Raw genomic sequence first — 25,991 nt, 5'->3', positions numbered from 1 at the left:
TTTTCTTTTTTCTTTTCTTTAACAGAGAATGGTACATTGTGTGAGTTGGGGAGATAAATGTTTGTTAATGGAAGAAAATAAGAATTAATAAATTAAAGCTTCTTCATTAGAATAGTCTGTACTTATTTTGAGTACTTTCTTGAAGGTATGAGAAGGAAACAAAGAGACAAACAATATTCTATGGCAGACTACACTTTTATAATCAATTAAGCAATAAACACTTAAACACTGAGCCTGTGCCAGACACTGTGTTAGAAGCTGGGGATACAAAGTAAAAAAAAAAAATAGTACCTATCCTTAAGAGTCTATCCTTAGAGTCTACTGGAGGAAATAAAATGTACACACACAGTACCTACAAAATAAATACAAGTTAATTTCAGAGAAAGGAGACACTGGCAACTAGGAGAATCAGGAAAACATTTAGGAGAGTGTTTGAGAAAAGCTTTGAAGGAAACTGGGAATTCCAAGATTCTAAGAAACAGTCATAAAATGGGAAGTACGTTTAAGGTATTGCTGTAATTATCATACTTTCCAGATTTATAAAAAAAATTTTTCTTGTTTGAGAGTAATTTTAGGATAAGAAACTTGCTACCTCAAGAAAGTGAACTGTTTGGAGAAGGTGCCATGGAGATGCCTGCAGAAACCTCACACTGCACCAAAAGACCCAGAATGAACTTTGGGATGTAGTGAAATTAAACTGTGGGGAGTTGAATGCATTTATTTTGAATGTACTCTCTTATGCCAAAGGGGACTGCCCCCTAATTAGCTTTTTGTCAATGCATCTAGCAACCATTAGTTTTGTTCTTTCTCTTTTATAATCCCCCAATTATTGTAATTTCCCCTTAGAAAGTGCAATATTGTATGTACCTCTAGTTGAAGATCTTTAGAGATATGTTGGTTATGGTGAAACTAGGCATGTAAATCTGGGAGATTTCTACATGCTCATTTCCCATGGGAATCACAGGGGAGATTGTATAATTACAATTTGAACTCTAGAACTACAATTCCCAGCACCCTACTTTCCTTCTCGTGTTATGTGCTGATGTAGGGAGGATATACATTTTGTGTAACCTTGCCTTTGGGGCTCTTGCTGTGATAGGGTTTGGTGGCAGTGGTGTGAGGTAAGAGCCAGGAGAGTGTTGCTCACATGGTCTTATTTTGTTAGATAATTTTTATTCCTTTACTTCAAGTGTTATTAATAAACTTTATAAAATGTAATACTTGGAGTGCTGGACATTAATTTATTAATTTAAATCCTACAGTATGAAATCCAGTGCAAAAGAACAGACCTGGAAGATAGAATGTCATTTTATATGTGAAGGAATAAAAATGTTAGGTTGGTCAGACTATAGAGAACCTACAAAGATAATAATGTATAATGAGCCTAGGCTACATAATTGAGGAGGAAAGAAATTTTGTATTATATTTGTTTGCTGATTTTTAGGTTTTTTTAAGTTGATTTTTATCATGTCACCATCAACAAGATATCTTTTATGCATGCTAGAATCACATGATTCCTTGAAAGACCCTCTGATGATTGATTAATATCTAGATTTCTTCTACCAATGTAATTTTGTCTCTTCTCTGCAATATAGTCTTAGAGAACCCAGGTCTTCTTGGCTCTAATGATAGGTCATACTGCCTCACTGTTAATATCAAATGAAGCTTAAAACAGAGACATATTTGTCAAAGGTGTTGGCACTCTCATGAAGGATTTCCAGAACTGAGTCTAGGTGGAAGGGTTACTCATGGATGGTGATGCTCCTTTTAAATAAAAATAGCTAGCATTTACATAGCACTTTGCAGTTTACATAGCACTTTCTTTTATATCATTTGATCCTTAAAATTCTGTGAGGGAGATGCTATTATGTCATTTTACAGATCAAGAAAGTGAGGATGAGAGAGGTTATGACTTCACAAGGTTATAGATCTAGGAAATGCCTGAAGCAGGATCTAGATTCCTTTTTTCTCACTCTAAGACCAACTCTTGACATACTTTGAGCCACCCTACAGATGACATTGTGTTGATTGTATTAAGACCTAGAACACTGTGGTTGTAAATACAATCCAAAATCACTCAAAAGAGTTTTTTTAGGGGAGGGCGGAGTCAGGTCTAGAGATAGAAGGTCCTAGGTTCAAATCTGGCCTCAGACACTTCCTAGCTGTGTGACCCTGGGCAAGTCACTTAACCCCCATTGCCTAGTCCTTACTACTGTTCTGCCTTGGAACCAATACATAGTATTGTTTCTAAAATGGAAGGTAAGAGTTAAAAAAAAGTTTGGGCTACTTATCAATATAGGGAAAAAAAGAGATGAAGAATGATTGTATCTTCAACAAACATTCAGACAATGGAGAATAGGGAGGCAAACAGGAATAAGAGCAAACAAAGGAGATTGTTTTTAATGACTCCCAATTTCTCCATGAAACAAAACCCAATATTTTTCAAGTGATGTAGATACCTCTAATCATGGAATACCGTATCTTCCAAAGAAAAGAAATTATGGGTCATACATTGCAAAAAAAGAATTATGTGAAAAAGCTGAGCAAAAGGTCAAAAATGATCTTTCATACTTCATTACATATCAAAGTGATATATAAAACTAGCCAGCATTTATGTATCAGTTTAGCATTTGCAAAGTGCTTTCCATATATTATTTTATTTGAGCCTCAAAGCTGTGAGATAGATGCTTTTAAAAAAAAGCAATTTACAAATCAAAGTAGCAATAGCAATTCCCAGGTCACACAGCTTGTCTGAGGTGGGATTTGAGCCTGTCTTCCAGACTCCAGGTTCACTAGTCTACCTCCATACTACCTAGCTGCTTTAATGATGTGAGGAAGTGAGCTGGTTTATCTAGTCAAGGTGAAGGATAACAGGACAATCCTGTATCCTCCACTGCTATTTGTTAAGACTTAAAGGAAGACCCCTACCATACAGGGTAGATTTCCTGTGGATTGTTCATGTGTACAAGGAGATATGGGCGAAGATTGTATTGAATGAAAAAGTGTAATTGTGATTTGAACCATGGAAGAACTCATACCACATATCCAGTGAATCCCTGAATTAGTGGCTTAAGAGTTTTGTTCTATTACATGATCTGGAACAATTTATTTTACATTTTAATTTTGTACCTTGGTATGAAAAGCAATCTCCAATTGTTCTCTCAAAATATTCAACAGAACACCAAACACGTTAACTATAACTATAGTTATATGTAACTACAACTAATTTTTTACAAGTTTTTTCTTTCTGCATAGGTAAGTTTTTATTCTAAAATTTCATCTCATTTTAGTTTTGATTTGTACTGGTATCACTGACATTTTTGTAACTTTTAAACTGATTTGATCCTTATAACCGTTTGGAATAGGGAGTGCAGTTTTTATTTTCCCCACTATGACGAAACGGAGGTTCTTCTTGTAGTGAAGTAATGCAGATCTTTATCCTTCAATTTTTTTTCAACTACTCTTGAGATATCATTTGATATAAATAGGTTTCCTGAATTCATTGGCCCTCGAAAAAATTCACTTGGAATAAAAAGCATACTAAGATTTGGAGGAGAGGAAAATCCCTTAATAGAATAATAGGATTTACAGCTGGAAGGGATTTTTGAGGTCACGTAGTCCAACCCCATTTTACAGATGAGGTCCAGGGAAGCATAGGTCCAAGGTCACACGGCCATGTCTAAAGGCCAAGTTCGGATTCATGGTCAGATTTGTTTAACACACGTAGGATGGTTTAAGTCAGTTTTAAATTTGAAACTATTCTATGTTCTGCACGGGCGGCGGGAGTTTTCGCTCAGGAAAATCAATGAACCCACCGCAGTTTTAAAACATTGCTGAGCACTGAACTCCTTCGTTAGATTCTCTCAGTAAAAAAGTTTCGGCAGGGCAGCCGGGAAGGCTCACGGGGCACACCCAACGTTGGCCTAGCCAAGCGCGGAGCGAGATGACAAGCCCTGCAACAACCGCGTGGGCTTCTTCCTTCCTTCTTACTCCTGCAGCGCGGTGCAGGGCAGGGCAGGGTAGGGCAGGGCGGGTGGCGAGGTCTGCGGGGACAAGTGGTGCGGCACTGGGGCGGAGGGAGACACAGCAGAAACAGGATCGGTAGGTAAGAGGCCGGGACAGAAATGAGGGGGCCGTTTAGTAGGCGGGGAGCAGGCTCGCCCCACTCGCAGGTAACTTTCCTGAGGATTCCCAATCCCTGGGCTGGGGAAGCGGCCAAAATGAAAGAAATGGAAGTTTAGGGGAAGAGAAGAGGAAGGGAGGTGGACGGATATAGCTTCAGACACCTCCCAACCTTACTCTCTATTGACCCACCCCTCGCCGTCACCCACGGGATCCTTTCGGGCCACCGTAGTCCGCGCTTCTGCTTTTCCCCGCGTGGCGCCGATGACGCGAGGCGTTAGGAGCACTCTTCTTACAGAGGACCCTTCCGAACTGTCGGTTGCCCGCCGCTGCGCCTGCGTGGCTAAGAGGGGAAGTGAGGCGGTTTCCTCGGCGCCTTTTCCGGCTGTGGCTGGGGCAGAGCTGGGAGGAGGAAGAGGAGGCGGCGGCAGCAGTAACGTCGGCCGGGGGGACCCTGCATACAGGGTGGTGGCCGGAGGTAACTCCTTGGGCTGGGTGGGGAAGGCGGGTACTCGGAACCTCCATTTCTTTTCCCGTAGACCCAGTGATAATCCCCTTTTTTCTTCCTTTTCTCTCTGTCTCCCTCCAGGTAGCTCACGGAGTCCCTCCGGGGATCAATGACCTGACGAGGAACCGGAGCCGCTGCTGTCGCTCGGGTGGCCAGGGTCGGTGGTTCGGCGGGCGGGCGGGCCGGGGTCTCCGGCGGCGGCAGGGCCAGGAGAGACGGCAGGCAGTCCGAGAAGTGGGCGGAGCGGGAGCGGCGGCGGTGGCGCTCGGTGCTTGGGGGGGGAAGGGCAGTTCCGGGCTGGGCCTCACCAGGGCGGCGGCTCCCCGCGGCGCAGCTTCTGGCTGTCGGCGGCAACTGGAGGAAGCCGGGTTTGGAGCCGGTGATGTCCGAGTGAGCGGCGGCCCGGGACTCGGCCCTTAGGCGGCAGCAGCGACTCCCCCATTGCAGGCCGCAGGACGTCCTCGCGGCTGGGCGGGATCGCTTCGGGTTCCTGGAGGCTGCGGCGGCGGTGGTGGCTAAGGGGACGCGGAACACCTGAATGCCCCCAGCCCCGGTTCCTCCGACGCGATGGGGAAGGTGCTGTCTAAGATCTTCGGGAACAAGGAAATGCGGATCCTGATGCTGGGGCTGGACGCTGCCGGCAAGACCACTATCTTGTACAAGTTGAAGCTGGGCCAGTCGGTGACGACCATCCCCACTGTGGGCTTCAATGTGGAGACGGTGACTTACAAAAACGTCAAGTTCAACGTGTGGGACGTGGGCGGCCAGGACAAGATTCGGCCGCTCTGGCGGCATTACTACACCGGGACCCAGGGGCTGATCTTCGTAGTGGACTGCGCCGACCGAGACCGCATCGATGAGGCCCGCCAGGAGCTTCACCGAATCATCAATGACCGAGAAATGCGGGATGCCATCATCCTCATCTTCGCCAACAAGCAGGACCTTCCTGATGCCATGAAACCCCACGAGATCCAGGAAAAACTGGGCCTGACCCGGATTCGGGACAGGAACTGGTATGTGCAGCCTTCCTGCGCCACCTCAGGGGATGGACTCTATGAGGGCCTCACATGGTTAACCTCTAACTACAAATCCTAATGAGCATTCACCGCCCATCACACCCCCCCTCCCCAACTCCCCTCCGGAGAGAAATAAAAAAAAAAAACATTCATAGGATTATCACCACCATCACCTTCTCCAAATGCCACTTTTCTTTTGAATATGGACTCTGGAGTTACTGTTTTACGGTTTGGGGGGGCTTGAGTTGAGGGGGGGGAGTTATCCTTTTTTTTGTTTTGTTTTGTTTTGTTTTTGTTTTTTGCTTTGCTTTAGGATGCTCTAGTCTGACATTTGACATGAACACAAAAGTACTAGGTGCTCTTGTTGACTTCCAGCAAATGGGGTGGGGGAAAATATAGCAACTCTTGATATGGTCCTTTATAATAATGGTTTGATTTTTTTATTTTGAGGGAATCTTTTTTTTCAATGTATGTTTCCCCCCTCCAACCTTATCACTTGCTGTAGATGGCTTATTTTGCATTCATGCAGACGATGTCGCAAGTCTGTTTCATCTAGTAAACTGAAAATTATTGCTTAATCAAACTGCAGTCTGTCTTTTATATTTAAGGACTCTTTTTCTTTTTTTAAGAGTTCTAACTTTAGTAATTTCAGGTGTGACCTTTCATATCTAAAACTAGTATGGTAAAACTTTTGCCTGCAGTGGTGAACAAGTGATACCATGGTAATAACCTGCAAGTGCAAATCAGTAATGTCAAGCAGGTAATGTAAGAAGTGCTTTGAAATGTGTTAAGTTCTGAAACATACATCATGCATGAGTAGGGATAAAGCCAAAATCTCCATATCACATAGCTAGCAGTTTCCTGAATGAAAATGTGAAAGTTTGAACTGGCTATAGATCTTATATTGAAAAATTAGCAGTTTTGCTGGATTTTCTCTCATTGTTTTTTGTTCACTTGATTGTAGTACAACCATTTTTCAGGCAATAGAGCAATAATGGTACACACCACTTTGATAGCTGAAACATATTTTGTTACATTTTGACAAAACTGAAATACTTTTTTAGTTGGCTGATAAAATAGCAAAAACCAACAGTGAATTTTGATAATAGTCTGTTTACTGTGGTCAGTTCTCAAATATTTTTTAAAATTCAAATTATTTCAACCTTTTTTCTTAACTGCAAAAGCAAACATTCCAATCTCCATATCACAGAAGCCAAGTTAAAGAAATAAGTAATTTTTTTTAGAGTTGACACATGGTCTATATCTTAGTTAATTATCACATTGAGGAAGATGGATTATTTTTTAAAGTTTGACTTAGTTTTGTGAGAATGTAGATTTAATTCATGAGCTGGTAATCAGATATTTTATTAGTTCTCATTTATTTAAACTTATTAAAAAAGTGATGGATGAAGAGATAAAATCCACTGTTAAGAAATGCCAAGTAAATAGTGGAAAATTTGTAGGTAATGACCTTACATATGACAATGAATGTAAATTTATAAGTCTTGTGAAAGATAACCAGTTTGTCGGTTTGTCAGCTACAGTCAGTATAACTAGACTAAATTGTTAACTGGATAGTTGAAAGTACTTTGAATCAAATGTTATTACTTGTTTCAGAATTGTGCAGCAGCAACTGGTTCTTGGCTTCAAATATTAATTTTTAGAGATCATCAAAAAGTTAATCTTAAAACTTGGAATTTAAAGAATGTATACTACAAAATCAGAAATGAGATAGCATGTGTGTCTGTATGTGTGTGCACGTGGGGTTTATGAAAATCCACAAAAGTCTGAATGAGACACCATACTACAGTTGTGCAGTATTAATCCTGCATGTCTTTTGACCATAAAATGTATGCTGGTGCTTTTTACCAAAGATATGAGGAGCTTAAACTTATAGAAAATTCACTTCTTTACATCAACCTGGTCAAATATTTTAGTTAATAGACTAAAATAATAGTAAACTTCCATTTCTTTAGAATTCATGTGGAATAAGAATTAAAATTCTGCTGCAACTAAAAAAGTCAGTTTAACTTCAGTGGCAAGGCCTCTGAAAATGAGGTTGATTTAAGTAAAATATTTTGGTTACCCTTAAAAATGATTCCTATGGCTCCATCATAAATTTAATTTGTTGTCTTTTGAATGATTCTAATTTTTAAGATAAAATGTTTGTAAAATGATATTCTAATATCAGAATGTATTAGTAATACCTGAAATACAATAAGCACAGAGAAATTCCCAAACCAGAGAAAAGTTGTAGCCCTCATACTAACAGTTCTAAAAAAAATTTTTAACGTATCTTTTTTTGGAAATAAGCAGTTGGATTGGTTAACTGTCAATTTTTTTATTTTGTAACTGAGTGTTTAAAAGATTTTTATATGCTTAAGTGTTTTTTTTTAATAGGTGAAACGGTAATGAAAATGATTTTCTGGTTCTTTGAAATGTCTGAAAAGGGAAAACAAACATTTTGAAATACAGTAAAACTTTGAATACCTTTTAGTAAGCAATTGTAAGTTACATTTCAGAATTTCCTTAATGAATGAAAAATAGTTTATAATTTTTCTAGTTAAACTTAACATTAGTAATTATGGGGCTGGTAATTACAACCTACAGGGGGAAAAAATCATACCTTAAGATCTCCGGTTATTTTTAAGTAACAATTTGAAGTTTTAAAGTGCATCAACTTCTGTGTTCATGTTTTATAAGATGCATTTAGTTTTGATGAGTTTAATCTTGTCTGGAAAAAAAGTAATTGAGTCTCTAGACTATCTCCCTAACAGTACAGTACTTGGAATTGTGTTTTTAATGACTGTAGTGTTGATAAAGAACTAATATGCAGAAAATAAAGAAATTACACAGCAGTTTCTCATGGTATATTACTTGTTTGAAACAGTTAAGCATATGGCATATTGGACTCTTGCTTATAGAAAGAATATAAAGTGGTTTTGTCATTTTGCAGTCCTTGGTCTGATACTTGCTTGTGTGTCTCTGGTTTTAGGAAATGCATGTTTTTGGTTTCATAAGGTGCATTTAGGCCTTTAAATTTTTATGCAGAAAAAGGCAACTTGAACAATCATAATTCTTTGATTTTTAAAATAGAATATGGATCAGAAATATGAAAAGAAAATACTTTAAAATGTTGGTGCAGCAGCTTGTTATGTTATTCTTCACATATAGTATGTGAATTTTTGGAATACAGTTACATTCAGAAAGAATGTGGCCTACTTTACTTTTTTTCATTTTAGAAGTCCTACAGGAAGGGCTTTTTTGATAAAGATAGAATAGCAGAAATGAAAGTGGCTTTGTTAAGTATTCTTTTTTATTTTAGAAAAAGTCACATTAAGACCTTTGTATTGTTTTTTTTTAAATGCTCTTCATACCCCAATGAAAATATATACGTGATTATATGTTGAGTTCTCTTTTTAAGTACTTGTATCCCAGTGACAGTAATAGTAAAGAATTCCTAAATAAATGGTGATTGTACAATGTGGTATAGTAGAAAGATCACTGAATTTGGAGTCAGAGGACATAGATTTGACTTCAGGCTTTACTACCTGTGTGACCTTGGGAAAGTTGTTTTCTTCTCTGTAGAATATAGAGATTAGACTAGATGATCCCAAAGGTCCCTTTTCGCTCAAAATAGAATAATCCTATGTTTTATATCAGCCTTAATTTGTTTTTATGTATGCATATATATATATATATAATATCTGCAATCCAAAAGGAGACAGGGTCATTAAATTTACAAAGTTACTGCTATATATCTTGATGCTATGAGAGATTGACCCTTAAATGTATATCAGTGTATGTTAAAGCAAGACCTACCTCTTTATTGCTGAAAAAGGGATATATGCAACTATGTGTAGCAATTATAAATGATGACTTTTAATGACGAAACAGCATATTGGAATGCACAAAAGCTTTACATGGGATCTAGCTGCATTTGGTATTTACATATATCATGTATCACAGATTATATATTTTTAAAGGTTAAAGAGGAAAAGTCACCATTAAGTAGACTCCAAAATAGCAGGTTGAAGAGAATCTTAAGGTCATAGAATCATAGGTTTAAAACTGGGAATGGACCTTACAGGTTATCTGGTCTAACCTTTTCATCTGACAAATGAGTTAACTGAGGGCCTCCAGTGATGAAGTGTTTTACTGGAGATAGCACATGCAATGGATGACTTTGCATTGTGCTTTTAAGTAATTTTTTTGTCCTGCTCTACTAAATTTTCAAATAAAAGTTGCTAAAATAAGTGTATTTTAAATGAACAGAAAATATAGATGAAAGTAATTGACCCTTTCTTAAATGTATGCCATATATTAAGGCAGGTACTACTAATTATTGCCAAAAAGGGGATATAAACCTAACAATTATAAGTAATGACTTAAAGGAAAGGAAGCAGAAGCTGTCTGTTCTGGAAATGATAAGTTTTAAAAAATAGTTTAGGATTTAGAAATGCTTGATTCATGGCAAAAAAAAAATCCAAGTTAGAGTGAGTAAAAGGGAGAGGCAAGCAGTTTTAACTTCCCTATGCCCATAGGGAGGTTGAGATGCTTTCTTTAAGGTCCCTGTCAGCTTTAAGAGGCTATAATAATAGCTAGATAGCACATTGGATAAAGCATCAGCCTGAGTTCAAATTTGACCTCATACTTCCTAGTTGTGTGACCCTGGGCAAATCACTTAACCCTACTGTTATTCTATATTAGAACTGGTATTTAGTATTGATTTTAAGATAGGAGGTAAGGGTTTTTAAAAACATAACGTGCGGTAGGAAAATTAAGAAAACTTTTAACTATAGCATATTTAATAATTTATATATAATCAATAAATATTAGCATACCTTCCTAAAGGTATTTGTAATAAGAATCTCATTTTTAAGTATATTTTCCCTCAGAAAAGGAAAAAAAAAACCCAACCACTTTTGAGTATTTTAAGAAGTAGTTCCCTTGCTAATTATTTTGCTTTTAAAAACCATTTTAATGCAATGATTTAAGATTATTTAGAGACTTCAATTCATCAATTGTGTACTGAACTTCTACTTTGTTTATCAGGGATACAAATACCGAATAGTCCCTACTTCAAAATACTTGCATTCTACTAGGAGAAAACATGTATGCAGTTAAGCATATTGAAAGTAATTTTTGTGTGTATATTTTTGGAGTTGGTCACTAAGTACTGGAGAAATGAAAGAAAGCCTGATTAGAATTTTGTGAGATAAAGTGTGGGCAGGGAGGACAACCTTGGACAATGGCTTAAGAGTCAGGAGGTGGAGTGCCATGTATAGGCAACACCAAGCCCTAACAGAGCAGAAACAGAATAGGCTTGGAATTAGATTGTGGAAGTTAGTAATGCCAGAGGAGTTTTTTTTTTTTCCCCTAGAGGCAATCCAAAATCTGTCATTTCTGGACATAGGAAATAACATTCATACCTAAGGTTTAAGAGTAACTAGCTGGCAGCTGTATAGAGGATGGATTAGAAAGGGAAAATACCAAATAGACCCTATTAGAAGGCCACTGAAAAAGTCCCAAGTAAGAGGTCCGTAAACCTGAAATAGGGTGGTGTGTGTTGTGTGGATCCTTAATTTAAGAACATTTAGATAATCACTAGAATAATAAGCTCAGATGACTAGTTCCCAAAATATTCTCTATAGTACATAAATTTGTCAGTCATTTTATTAAGCACATACTGTGCTAAAGTGTTTGAGATTACAAAGCAAGGTAAAAACAGCCCCTGTCCTAAAAGAGCTTTTATTTTTATTTTAAAAAAATTTAAAAATCCTTACCTACTGTCTTGGAATCAATACTGTGTGTTGGTTCCAAGGCAGAAGAGTGGTAAGGGATAGGCAATGGGGGTCAAGTGACTTGCCCAGGGTCACACAGCTGGGAAGTGTCTGAGGCCAGATTTGAACCTAGGACCTCCTATCTCTAGGCCTGGCTCTCAATCCACTGAGCTACCCAGCTGCCCCCCTAAAAGAGCTTTTATATGTATGTATGTGTATGTGTTTTTAAACCCTTACCTTCTGCCTTAGAATCACTATTATTGATTGTAAAGTGGAAGAGCAGTATGGGCTAGGCATTTGGGGTTAAGTGACTTAACCAGGCCCATATAGCTAGAACGTCTCTTGAGGCCAGATTTGAACCCAGAAGGTCCTCCTGACTCCAGGCCTGGCACTTTATCCATTGTGCTGCCCTAAAATGCTTATATTCTTAATGGGAGACAACATGTAAATGAGCATAGGAAATTAAACTTGGAAGTTGGAATTTATAATGTTGAAACTTTAGAGGGGAAGGACAGTGAGGGAAATAAATAACTGACTTTTGAAGAAAAGCAGGTATGTTAAAAGAAGTACAAATAAGGAATTCTTTGTAGGTGTTGGAGATAGCCTAGAGACAGGAGATGAAATGTCAATTTGAGGAAAGATCAATATGGCTAGTGTCAGAGAATGTATGAACAGCAGAACGTAAGAAGTTAGGAAGGGGATACTTAGTGAAGAACTAAACTGCTAAACACAGAATTTTACATTTCATCTTAGTACTAGACTTTGGATTTTATTGAGGTCATATTTTAGGAAAATCACATAATCTTGGCAGGGTGGAAGTTAGGAGCAGAGAGGGTCTTTAGGCAAAGAGAACTAGAAGGCCATTGCAAGAGTAAAAGGCCATAAGGGTTTACACTAGAGTGGTGTCTTATTTAGAGAGAGGAATATAAGTGAGATATTGTGAAAGTAGAAATGACAAGATTTGTCAATGTACTAGATATGTGGAGTAACTGAGTGACAGGGTTGAAGGGGGAAACATGAATTTGGATGAATTCTCTTTTGGACATGTTGGGTTTGAAAAGCCTGTAGGACATTCTGTTTGAATTATCCACTAGGCAGCTAATGATGTGGAACTGGAGTGCAGGAGAGACAAGGACTAGAAATATAGATTTGGGAAACATGTATAGGGATGATAATTGAATTTCTGGGAACTAGTAAAATCAGAGAAAGGAGTAGAGAGGAAAGAGAAGGCCAGGAAAGAGCCTGGGTGGATACAGGTGTCACAGTGGGTTGTGGGATAGGATAATCTCATAAGTAGGAGGAGGACCAGGGAAGAGTAGAGTAGTGAAAATCCAGAAAGGTTAGAGTATCTGGGAGTGGTGATCAAATTAGTATCATGCTACAGAGATATAAAAATGGATAATAGAGAAAAGATCATTAGATTTGGCAATCCAAAGACATAATTGGTAACTTTGGGAAGAGCAATTTGAGTTGAATGATAAGATTGATCAGAGTTTAGGACAGGAGAGGAAGTGGAGGCACTGAGTCTGGATTACTTTTTTTCATGTTTAGCTAAGAAGAGGAGAAATAGAAGATAACAAGGATGGCAGAATCAAGTTCGAGTTTAAGGATGAAGAGGGTGGGGTGTGTGAGAGAGAGACACAAAAAGATAGACTAGAGAAACATTTGAGGAATTGGACTTGGCAAGAAGGACAAAGCTATCAAAGATTGGATTGAATGAGTTAGTGGATGGATGATGTCAGAGGTTGTGTGTTGTGATGAGAGAAGAAATTTCTGATAGAGGGCCTCTTGGTAAAGGAGAAATTGAAGCCCTCAGTTTGAAAGGGTAGGAAAGGGCTGCAGTATGAGACTTGAGAAGAGATGAAGATTTAGAACAAAGAAGTTACGAGTTAAGAAATCAAGGAGGAAGAAAAATAATTATCTTGTTGAAGCGAGGACTAATGTGAGGTTAGGTAATATAAACCAGTGGACCCAATCAGCATAATTGTGTGACTTTCTCAAATTCTCTGAGGCAGTATGTGAATAGGATTGAAAGAGATGGATAACAGGAGCAGTCTGGGTTTGTGGGTTTTGTCAAGGTGTGCTTTGAGAGAAGGTGATAGGTAGAATTGAATTGGTTCTTCATGGAGCCAAGGTAGGGAAGGGAGAGGAAAGTTCAGGAGTAATGTCTTGGGTGGAGTTGAAACACGGGTCTGTATAAGGAACAAGAGTAAGGATAGAGGTCATAAGACATAAAGAAAGAAGGAATTTGAGATAGAGGAATTTGGAGTTTATGAACATGGAAATCTGTGAGTGATTAAAAGATGGAGAAGTAGATCTTGGGAACTGAATAGAATGAGGAACTGGTGAATTAAGGTATATGAAGGAATGACTATACACACAGTGAACCATATACTAAACTGCTGAGAAATGAGAGAGAATGACTGTGGAGTCAGGTAACTGCCACAAAGATCCAGATTGGGCAACAAATTTGCATAACATGAACTTGGAAGGAAAGGTGGCTGATTAACAGTAGAAGAGGGAGAGTTTGAGTAGAAATAGAGAGCAAGGAATATTCTGTGAGTCTTGTGGGGTGTAAAAGAAACGTATAGCTGGAAAGCTTTATGGCCAGGGAAGCAATATTTTTAGGACCCTGTTTACTCCTTGAAATTCCATCCAATAACATTGGGCTCTTAGTTGTTCCATGAACAAAATACTCATCCCTCAGCTCCAGGCATTCTTTCTGGTTCACCCCATGTCTAGAACTCTCTTCCTCCTCAACTCCATCTATTGATTTCTCTGGTTTCCTTTAAATCTCAAATTAAATCTCATCTTTTTTAGAAAGCCTTTCCCATTCTTTCAATTTTAGTTCATTTCTTATTTATCCTAACTATAGCTTGTTTGTATAATTTATTTGCATATTGTCTTCCTCTTTAGATTGTAAGCTTCTTTCAGACAGAAACTGCCTTTGCCTCTTTTTGTATCCCCAGGACTTAGCACAGTATCTGGAACATAGTAGGTGCTTAATAAAAGTTTATTGATTGATTGATTGTCATGTGCAGGGCAGAGGCAATATTTTCCTATGGAGCTGACCTTGGTGCCAGAACCATCTGGGTTCCAGGTCTATCTCTGACACATAGTTGCTGTGTCACCCTGATTGTTATTTAACTTCTCAGTGCTCCAGATAACTCTAAAGATTTTAAGTTGCAGAAAAGGTACCAACCTGTATTGACAAAGGAAGTTATTCTTCTGGAGCTTCTGACACCAAAAAAACCACAGCCTGGACTCTGCCTCATTTCCTTGTCCTTCATGGAGAGACACTATTCTAGGCCTTGGGATTACAAGGACAAAAGGAGAACTATTCTTTGCCTCCCAAGAGAGTACATCCATCCAGGAGGTTCACTGTGTAAACAGATAACAAATATTCACATGGATTTTTATACAGATCAGTCTGTTGATGTGGTTATGATTATAGAGACTTTCACTTTAAATGTGTGGACTTAGAAATTTCACAATAGTTGTATTACTGGTTTTATGATTCTTTTTAAGATTATAAAAAAAACTGATCTTTAAAAAATTTGCACATGTTATATTAGCTTAATATGACTTTTTTGGATATAAGTTCCCATCTTAGACTATTAAGCATTTATATGAGAGCACTTTTCTCTAAATGAGCCATGTTTAGAACTGAAATGTGGTTTGGGGTAGGTAGTAGTGACTGTAATTTAGTTCTGAGACCAGTATTTCATATTTTGGAACCCTCTATGAGTAATTTTCTTACTGACTTAAAAGTTAGGAACAACAGAGAGTAGTCAGTATCTACTCCTCATTTAACTAAAATTAAGCTAGCAAATGACTTGGGTTTACTATAATATTTAGTTCCCATAATTGTTGCCATTTTAGACTTTGAACTATGTAAGCATGGACAAAATTTAAGAAGTGCATTAGCATAATTATACAAGCATTTATAAAATTACCAAGTAATTTGTTAGAATTTAGGTAAAGCAGTTGTTAATAGTAAGATATTGATCAAATTTAGCTTCATTACTATTTGAAGGTTCATGTCAGGAGAATACTGTGCACTATTGTGTGACAAACATTTAAGTGCCTATTATATCAAGGCACTGGAGATATAAATATAAGAAAGCCTGTGACCTCAAGGAGCTTACATTCCAAAATATTTGATAAGGTGTGTGCTTATATGTATGGGGGCAGAAGGTAGAAAAAGGGGGGAGGAGAGAGAGAAAAGAGAAGAGAGAGAACTTGAATGAACTGACTTGGGGATATTATCAAGAAAGGCTTTGTGTAGTAGCTGCTATATAACTGAGTCTTGAGAAAACCTAGAGATTCTAGGAGGGGCAAACAAAAAGGGACTTCATTCCAGGGACAGAAGTGGGAGGTAGAATGTCAAGTCTAAGGAACAGCTAGTATGGACCTCTAGAACTTGAGAATACACACAAAGGAGGAATGTCAAGCTGTTTGGGAAGACAGATGAAAGCCAGATTGTGAAGGGTTTTGATTGTTAATATATTTCATCCTAGAGGCAAAAGGAAGACATTGAAGGCTTATGAGCAAGGGAGTGTCTTGTTCAAACCTGTTGTTTAAGAGTATCAACTTGGTAGCTATATAGAAGATTGGAGAGAGGAGAGATTTGGGCATGGGAAACCAATTAGGCTATCACAGTAGTACAAGTGATGAGAGGTGCCGATCCAATAAGCAGAGAAAAGGGGATATTTGAGTGATGCTGTGGAGGCAGGCAGAAAAGATCTGGCAACTAGGTAGATAGGGATGAGAGAAGATCTGAGTATGACTAAAGCTGTGAACCTCGGTGATGAGAAAAGTGATGGTGTCCTCAGCAGAGCTAAGCTTGAAGGAAGAGTGGTTTTAGGAGGGAATAGAGTGAGTTTCATTTTGGATATACCAAGTTTGAGATGCCAGTGAAACACGCAGTTGGAACTGTCCACTCAGCAGTTAGCAGCAACGTGGAACTGGAGCTTAGGTGAGACAATTAGTGTTAAGTATATAGAATTGATTGCTGAAAAGATGAGAAAGGGGATCCATCTTAGGGGGTCGGACACAGATAATAATCTAGCAAAAGAGACAGTAGAGGAATCAAGAAAAGAGAAGTGTCGCATGAAAATCAAAAGAGAAAGGGGAGAAGAAGGGGAGAAAGGAAGAAGAGATAGTCACTTGTGTCAAAAGCTACAGAAGGGTCAAGTAGAATGGGGACTGAGAAAAGTCTCCAGAAACCTTGGTTTCAGGTTGTCTCTTTAGATGCAATTGAAATCTTGATTTCAAAGGTTTGAGAAGTAAGTAGGAATTGAGAAAATGAAGGCAATAAGTATAAACAACTCTTTAGGAGACTGAGGTTGGCAGGGTCAAGTTTTTGTTTTTTAAGGTCAAGGAAAACTGCTCATGTTTGAATGCATCAGAGAAGGATCTAGTGGATAAAAGAGTGATTCAGGATGAGCAAGAGCATCATCATGGGAGCAACCATATAGAGAGGAATTAGCCAAGGAGATAGGCCAGTCTTCTTCAGACTCTTTAGGAGAGGGGCAAGGGAATTATATAGTTTTGAGTAGTGAAAAAGAGCATTTTCTTAAGCACTTATTTTGTTGTAGGCATTATGTTAATCTGTGGATGTACAAATACATTTAAGACAGTTCGTGCCTTTAAGAAGCTTACATTCCAAAAATGGAGGACAACATATAATTGGGTATGGTGGCTAGAGTTTTGAAGAAGGAAGTTAGAAGTAACAGTGATTGGAATAATGAAGCAATTGATTAAGATGTTCATGCCAAGATTGTTGTATTGATTTGATTACTCAGCATCTCAGCACTGAGTGGTGGTGGCTAGGGATTGGCTCCCTGACCAGACACAATGAGAAACAGAAGAAGGAGAGGTCACAGTGAAGACAAACAGTAGGTTTGGGAATGTGGGGTAGAGGATTAGATGGAAAGAGATTGTCATAAGAGAGGAATTTCAGCCTTTTAAATGAAGGGAATAGCACAGTTATAAGTAACAATGAAATTTAAGATGTGATTATTCCCATGGATTGCTATTTGATCTGTAGGTTTCCAGGTTGATCCCCTGGGACACATCCACATTCTGAGTCTGAGGGTAGTACTTGGGTTTGAGAAGACGACTGTGAGCCAGATTGAAGAGTCAAGGAGAATGACATGAAGTCTTGTAGACAGCTATGGCCAGTATCTGGGCCAGGTAATAAGACAGAGGAAAACTCAAGGATAGGCCACTCTAAAAAGAAAGGTTAGAGCAGGGAATATAAATCTTTCCTGGCTTACTTTGGCCTGAGGCTTGAGAAGAGGAACCCTTAATTTTGGAAAGGGAGACCAGAAGTACAGTGTCTTCTTCAGAGAGTCTGGTTTTTATAAAATGGAGTATTTCCTAATTCTGTGAGTTTTATGACCTATTAAGTATTTGTTGGTATGAACTTTGCAGAAGAGATTTCACAGATGCAGAAGGGACAATTTAAGTATTACTTTAAAGAAATTTGTCCCTTTTATTTAAAGGCATAAAGTTTTTCTCTCATCCTAGATAAGGAGGCCTTGCCCTGAAGAGTTCATTGTGTACAGTAGATGAAAGGGAAAGTTTGTTGGCCGTGATTCTACCTCAGAAACTTAGAATTAGAATGAGATGATTGTTACCCCAACCTGGAAGGTGTTCTATCATTTCTTAGGAGCTACCCTGTTCCCCTAAAGTCTGCATAGTGATTAAATTTGGTTGAGTAAAGTTGGAGCCCATGGAGTCAAAATGTGAGATCTTCAGATGAATAAAGTATACGATGAAAACAGGAAATGGACTTGTAATTAATTGGCATAGGAAACTCCTGGTTGAAGAAACTTCCTTTCCCAATACAGTATGGTATCTTCTCTACAATTTAGTCTAGACAGTTACCTAGAGTAGAGGTGCCAGATGCCTGCTGCATGTTGCCTCTTGAGTGCTGTCCACCTGATTGAAATGTAATTGGGAAATAGTTAGCAAAATAAATAAAATACAAGAAAATATAGATATAAAATTACATTTTAAAACTAAGTCATTCTACAGCCTTCTGAGATCCTCATGAATGGATTAGTGGCCCTCAATTCTATCTTAATTTGACACCACTATCCTAGAACATTGAGAGATTACATGGTATTTGTCTAGGATTATGTTATATAGCCACTCAGAGGCAACACTTGAACTCAGGCCTTCTAGGGTCCACTATGCCATAATCTTTTTTTTCCCCTTTGACATGGGCATTGTACCCCCAGAAACTTGGGCAAACTATTATCAGGAAAATTCCTTTGCTCCCTTACATCCTTGTGACTCCTAGCCGAAAACATCTAATAGCCTCTACAGGACTCTGAGATGATTGTCCTCCTTTGATCCTCCTTTAGATTTAAGATAGAGAGATGCACCTCCAGGCTACACCATTCTATCAGGCTATATCTCAGACATCTGTCTGTCCCCTAAAACTAAGGAATCTTTTATGAGGGTCATTCCCTATGTCTCTAGGCTGACTCCCAGTCAGATGACACCTCCCTCTAACCCCCCCCACCCCCACCCCCCGCCCACTCCAGAGTCAGGTCCACACTATGACATAGCATTTATTGCAAGAGTATAAAATCCCCAGAATTGATGGGTTCTAGAAGCAGGCTTCCATCTTGCTGTTCCACCTGTACCATCCTTCTGGCCGTTCTCAACATTACTCTCTAAATTAATAAATTTTTCTCTTTTTATTTTTAAGCTAAGTTTTGGAGTCTTGCATTCTTGTAAAAGGTATCCTTCTCAAACCCCAGGGGTATACCTCTTCACCCCCACAACACCTCTATTAAATTTATTTTAATAACAAGTTTCCACTTAAGTTTTCCAAAGTCATATGATCCATATTGTCTCCTTCCCTTCTTTCCTCCCCCCTCCTGGAGCTGACTGACAATCCAATCTGGATTATACTTGTATTATCATGCAAAATTTATTTCTATATTATTCATTTTTGTAAGCAGATAATCTTATAGAACCCAAACCCCAAAGCATATATCCAAATAAGCAAGTGATAAATCATATGTTTTCATTTGCATTTCTACTCCAACAGTTCTTTCTCTGGAAGTGGATAGCATTCTTTTTCATAGGTTGCTCAGAATTGTCCTGGTTCATTCCTGCTGTTAGTAGCACAGTCTATCACATTTGATTGTTCCACAATATTGTAGTTAATATGTATAACGATCTCCTGGTTCTGCTTATTTCACTTGCGACATTTAAAAGAGTTGAAGGTCATAAACTGTAAGAGTTAAAATGGTTGAGGTTGTAAACTGTAGTGAGTAAAATAGTGGAAGATACAAATTGTAGTAGATATAAGAGTGGGTGAGTAAATTGTGACCACAGAAAATATGTTTTTCACTTACAGTGTCTTGTTTTTAAATCAAATATAAGATGGTCGCCAGGGAAATAGTCCCAATTATGAATATACCCAAGTCAACTGGGTTTTATAGAGAATTTAATTAATAATACAACGAGGAATCAAAGAAAGAGAGAGAGAGAGAGAAAGGAAATAAATGAGAAAGAATAGGCCGGCCCAGGCAGCCCTGGCCAACCCAGGCCTAAGCCCTAAAAGAAAAGATCAGTCAGTCCTAATCACTCACCATAAGATCTGTCCAAACAAGGGATTCTAGTGACACCAGGCCAGCATCATCTCAGCTGCTTTCATCAGCTCAATCCTCTCTCTGAATGTTTCAGAATGAGTCTAGAGAGAGACCCTTCAAGGCAGCCTTTTCCCAGCTGACTGTTCTCAGAGAGAGCTTTTCGTCTCCTTTTAAAGGGCATTTTCTCCTTTGTCAACTCCCCTAAATTCTTACATCTACCAATCACAGTAGACGTTTTTCAAAGGACAGACCATTCTTAGTTCACACCTAGAAGGTGTGAACTTTTGAGTAATTCACACCAGGAAAGCTCTGAGTAAGTTTCCACCGCTTTGCTCCTTGTAAGTTCACAAGTTGCCTGACCTTTATAGGTACTTAGCACCCCTTTGTATTAATTCTAAAAATAGGCATGGCTTAAGTATGGGTTTAAGTACTTTTCATTGTTCAGCAAGGAGTTTTTTCCCCTAAAGCAGGCTTAAGTAATGGTGGAGTAGAGGTCTTCACATTTCTGATCTAACTAGAGTTCTCACATTTTTTAAATGGGGAATTTTCCCAATAGGGAATTGTCCCAATGGAGAATTCCCCAATGGGGAATTTTTTAACATTCACAAGTCTGAGAAATTTCAAGATTCACACACTCTGCATCAGTTTACATAGGTCTTTCTGGCTTTGTGAAATCATCCTGTTCATCTTTACTCACAGCACAATAGTATTCTATCACCACCATATACTACAATTTGTTCAGCCATTCCCCAATTGAGGGACATCCCTTTTAGTTCCCAATTCTTTGTTACCACAAAAAAAGTAGCTATAAATATTTTTGTATAAATAAGTCCTTTCATTAAAAAAAAATACTTTGGGACATAGACCAAGTAGTGTATTGGTATGCATTCTTTTAAAGCCCTTTAGGCATAATTCCAAATTGCCCACCAGAATTGGATCAGTCCACAACCCCACCAGCAATGCCTTAGTGTCCCAATTTTGCCACATCTCCAACATCTATCATTTTCCTTTACTGTCATACTCTTTTAAGCATATATCTAGGTTAAACAAACAATTAAGTTTGTAGTTAACCATTTGATCTTAGTACTGCCAACATCAAACTTTGAAAAAAAATTAGTTATTTTACAGTTTTGTTTTGTTCATTTTTGGTCTGGACTTGTGATATCATTGGTGTGAGGAACATAGCAACTTCCTCTGTTGCTATTCCCTGTTTCCTTAGGGGAATGAAGTGAGCTGACTTGTTCATACTCACAAAACTATATTGTCAGAGACAGAACTGGAGCCAATGCAAGTTTAAAAGAGAGATTGAGGAGTATTGTTTACACATTTATATTTCCTCTAGCTATGTAGTATATATAATATATATTATATTACAATGTTACATATTATGTTACACATTTAAGTAGCTATATTTTAAAGAATTAGAAGGGAGGGCTTTTGGATGAAGGTCATAGATGTAGAAGTAATATCATTGGAGTATACTACAAAATACCTGGACAGAAAAGAAATAGATCAGAAGGTCAGAAATGAGATCACAGATCTGCCTGGCACAGTCATAAGGGAATAGTGATGGACTTAAATTACCTGAACTTTGGCTGGAATTCTACTTCCCCATGTCTTTATTACCAGTAGTAAAAGAAATAGGCTGTTAGTGTATACATTGAGTGCCCACGATTAGAGCAGTGTATGTGAAAAGAAATGAAATGTGAATATTTGGTAGATTTTATCTAGTACAGGCTATTATAAATGAACTGAAAAAGTTCTTTTTACCTGTGTATATGTGTTTATAAATAGGTAACTATCTTTTGATTTTATGAAATCAGTGTACTTCTCTGAAAAGTTAATGTATGAAATAAAATTTGTACCAGAACTTTGAAGAGGGATAAACATCTAATATTAAGAGGTCATTTAAAGGAGAAAATCCTACCAGTGGATTTACTTTTAATGAGGGAAGAGGTTTTAGTGAAATCTAGTACTATGAATTGTTATTTATTACTGATGATCTGACTCAATTATATGTTAGTTCATTTTGGGGAGTCTCAGTAAAATAACATTGTGTCTTCACATAGTAAGGAAAATTTTAACCATTATTCTGATCCCTAATTTTAAACGTTGCTACCTAGTACTGGAGTGTATGGGATATGCAGAGAGGACTAGCATGTCTAGTGTGGAGGCTTTGCTGAGCCCTTTTCAGGACTGATCATCTACCTTTGGTGTCCACCTTTTACTCAACTCTCACCTGTGGCTCCAAGAGGCTGTAGCATGCTCAGTGGCTACACGCTGGTAACACTGGGCTAAAAGATGTGCTAAATCAGTTTGAGGTAACTGATGAGCCTCAAACCCATTGATGAGTTAGGGAGATGTCCACCCCAAGCATCTCAAGACTTCCCCTGGTGGAATGGGCTGCTGAGAACAGTGCCACATTTCCAGGAACTGACCATGAAAGTGGCTGAAGCACAGAAGCAGTGGAGTACTTGGAGCTTAGTCAAACATCATAGATAAATCACTAGACATTCTGACTTTGTCTTGCCACTGGACTTTGATATTTCTGGGAGAGTGAGGCTGACAACTTTGTACAACTCTGCCTCACTTAAATCCAATTCATGAGTGAATCGAGATATCACCTCCTAATGTCATTGAGCCTTTTCAAGAAAGGACAAAGAACAATGAATACCAGTTGCCAAATACCAAAAATATGAAAAACTCCCCTGTTAATATTCAGATATATGAGAGCAGTCCTCATTTAAACATTTTCTTTACAAAGTATATTTCCCTTGTTCCTGTGTGATACTATCTCCACTTTACAGACGAAGAAACTTATTTCAGGCATATGACTCTTCCAGAGTTACAAAACTATCAGAATTGAAATGGAGTATTAGACTTGTAATTGTGGAGCTTTTCCAATGTAACAGGATTTCATATTTTATAGCAATTTTTGTAAGCTGTTTATAATGATATACTTGTACATCATTGTGGTAGCAATATTTTTATCTTAAACACATCTATAAACATTTACTAAACATAAGATTTTTAAGGCACTAGGTATACAAAGGCAAATTAACCTATTCTCAAGTAACTTATATTCTATTGGAGATGGGGAGATACAGCACATACATGGACATGTGGTGAGAGGACCTGAGCAACTGGGGAGATGGGTGAAGGCATGTAGGAAGTGTCTTTTTAGCTAAATCTTAAAGGGAGTTAGGGATTTTTACCTAATCTTAAAGGGAGTTAGGGATTCTAAAAGAAATGAGGAGGGAGAATATCTATTCTAGGAATAGGAGATTTCATCCACACAAAAGGCACTCAGGTAAGAAGTGGAATATTGAGTTTAGGGAAAGCAAGTGAACTAGTTTGACTGGATTGTAGAGTGCTTGGAGGAAGTAATTTGAAATCAGTCTGGAAAGATTGGCAAGTAAAAACCCTTTATAATCTGGCACCAGTGTAACAAAGGAACTTATATCTCTTGTTTATAAAATGAAGCAGTTGTATTGGATAACCTTCGTGGTTCCTACTATGATCACTAAGGAGTCACTGAAGCTTTCTGAACAGAGGAGTGATGGTCAGATCTGTGATTTGGAAATATCTATTTGGCAGTTGTTATGGAGGATGGGGGAAATTGGAAGCAGGAAGACCATGTTAGAAGATTCTCATGTATTAGTCCAGGCATGATGTGATGGAGTACAGAAAAAAGGCTGGTGGCCCTTTTGTGGGGAGGAAAGGGGAGGATTTCAAGAGAGGAAGAAATCAGTTGACAAGATTTGGTGACTGGATAGTAGTTGGAGAAAGAGTGAAGAGTTGAGGGTAGCTTGTTGTGAACCTGTCTGGATGTTGTAATATAATTAAGGAAACTAAAGAGGAGAATTGGTTTTGGGGGAGAAATAAAGTTTTATTTTGGACAAACTAGATTTGAGAGACCATTGGGTTGTTTGGTAATATCTACTAAGTATTTGTTGATGAGAGACTCCAGAGATAGACTAAGGTCATATCAGAGGTGTGTGAATTATCTGCATAATAGTAATCCTTGTGGAGTCCTCCTCTAATCACTATGTAACAGTGGCCCTCTCGAATGCTGTGCACCATGGAGCATAAAGCCTAGAAAGTTCTACAAACTGAAAAGGCTTGTAGTATGGACCCAGCAATGGACTGTATGACTTGTTCAAAGACCAAGGAAGGCTAATAAAAGTGAAGCTAGTACATCTCTCTTCATATAGTCCCTTTTGTCTGTTCACATGCAATGAATTCTTAAGGGATGGGTCTCCTTAAAGAGAAAATATATATAAATTAATATAACTATATATATAAACATATAAAAATAAAATATTAAAAATATAAACATATATAAAGAGAAAATGATACATAAATTATTTATTTAAAAGTAATGCTAAAGACCAAGTACCTATCTTGTTCTTTTTCTTTTCTCCTCCTTTTTTTTTTTTTTAAGATTGGGTCTCCCTTACCTCACTCAGGGAGAAGTACAGTGGCTACTCCCAGGCCTGATAACAATGATTGGCACAGGTGCTTTGACCTACTCTACTTCCAATCCGGGCTGACTCACTTTTCTTTAGGCAACCTGGTGGTTCCTGTCCCCAGGGACTCACCCTATTAATGCTGAATTTAGCTTAGACACCTGGTATACTTGCATTTTAGAATTCTCTAGCTCAAGAAATCATCCAGCCTCTGCCTCTCCAGGAACTGATATTATAGGAGTGTACTGTCATACCTAAAATATCTCTTCTTTTTCTGCACTGGTGAAATGCTTCCTTGTTCATACTGCCAATTATTTCCTATTTATCATGTAATTCAAAGAACTAGGCAATGCTCATTTTTAAGTTGTGTAGATAGAATACAAGATACCCTAGGTTTATAGTCCAGTTTTACAAGTAATAGATAAGGCAGATGTCCATTGTCCTTGCGTCTTCATTTAGTTTTCCTTTTTCATACCTGTGATTTAATTGGTTGTGGGAAACTCTTTCTAGGTGGCAACTTTTCTGTAATTTACATATTTAGAAAGTTGCCTGGAGCATAGAAGATTTAAATGATTTGCCCATGGTTGCATAGTATGTATCAGAAGTAGATCTTGAACCCAGTTTTTCCTGACTGTTTTGTTTACTGTATCATAACTGTCTTTCTGGGCTTGTTAAAACTAGATTATTATCTTACTATACTGTCACATTGTTATTTCTGTTCTTAAAACTGAGGTCTTGACTTAAAGAAACATTTTAATAGTAGTCCCTTTTTGAGTTCATAATTTCATCGAGCTGCAATTTCCTCACTTATAAAACAGGCATTAGACTACAGTAGGGCTCTTTATCTTTAGAATTTACATTTGTTTGTTCCAAGACCTACCAGGGATAGGATATAAGCAAACATCTTCTAACCCCATATATGTGCCCTCTCTTTCTTCCCCACTCCTTACCCTCACCTCACAAAAACCCTTTAAAAAGTGAAAGTGGGGGGAAAAACGCCCCACAAGCAGAAGACTTACTGGCAGACTTCTGCTTCTGGGGATCTCTGGTACTTAAGCAAATGGAAAGTTAAACTGCAGATAAAGAAACCCTATTGTATATCTTTGGGGGAGGGAGCTGCAGCATGAACCCTGGGGGTATATGTTTTGGCGTGTGGGAAAATGACCCATTCTATCTCTCTGTAATAGCCAATCTGGGGCTTTTTTTCCCAGTGCAATCACACCTACTGTTATCCTTCTATACTTTAACTCCCTTTGCTATTCGAGCTTCTGACCTCCCTTCTGTGTAGTTAGCTATCTGACAGCTACCTTGGCAGGCACTGTCCTAGGCAGTGACTGGTAAAAAGCCCACCCTAGCATATATTAAGATGCCAGCATTGTTCTAGATGCTTTATAAATATGTCATCATTATACCCATGTTACGGTTGAGGAAACTGAGGCAGACAAGAGATAGCTGACTTGCCCAGGGTCACACAG

The 25,991-nt window shown here is 38.3% G+C and overlaps 1 protein-coding gene across 1 annotated transcript; it reads left to right on the top strand.

Annotated features, from left to right (window-relative positions):
- Positions 1 to 3,661: 3,661 nt before the first annotated feature.
- ARF6 (ADP ribosylation factor 6) lies at positions 3,662 to 8,504 on the top strand. Its single transcript, XM_007473160.3, has 2 exons — positions 3,662 to 4,600; positions 4,712 to 8,504. The coding sequence occupies exon 2, from the start codon at positions 5,198 to 5,200 to the stop codon at positions 5,723 to 5,725; it is 528 nt and encodes a 175-aa protein (XP_007473222.1). The 5' UTR covers positions 3,662 to 4,600; positions 4,712 to 5,197; the 3' UTR covers positions 5,726 to 8,504.
- Positions 8,505 to 25,991: the final 17,487 nt, after the last annotated feature.

The sequence above is a fragment of the Monodelphis domestica genome, chromosome 1 (assembly GCF_027887165.1).
Source record: "Monodelphis domestica isolate mMonDom1 chromosome 1, mMonDom1.pri, whole genome shotgun sequence".
Lineage (NCBI taxonomy): Eukaryota > Metazoa > Chordata > Mammalia > Didelphimorphia > Didelphidae > Monodelphis > Monodelphis domestica.
Note: the sequence above shows the minus strand (reverse complement) of the source record. Positions and strands in the feature narration are given on the sequence as shown.

Excerpts from the sequence above, each read along its gene's own strand:
- ARF6 (XM_007473160.3), top strand. The coding sequence starts at position 5,198 with ATGGGGAAGGTGCTGTCTAAGATCTTCGGGAACAAGGAAATGCGGATC.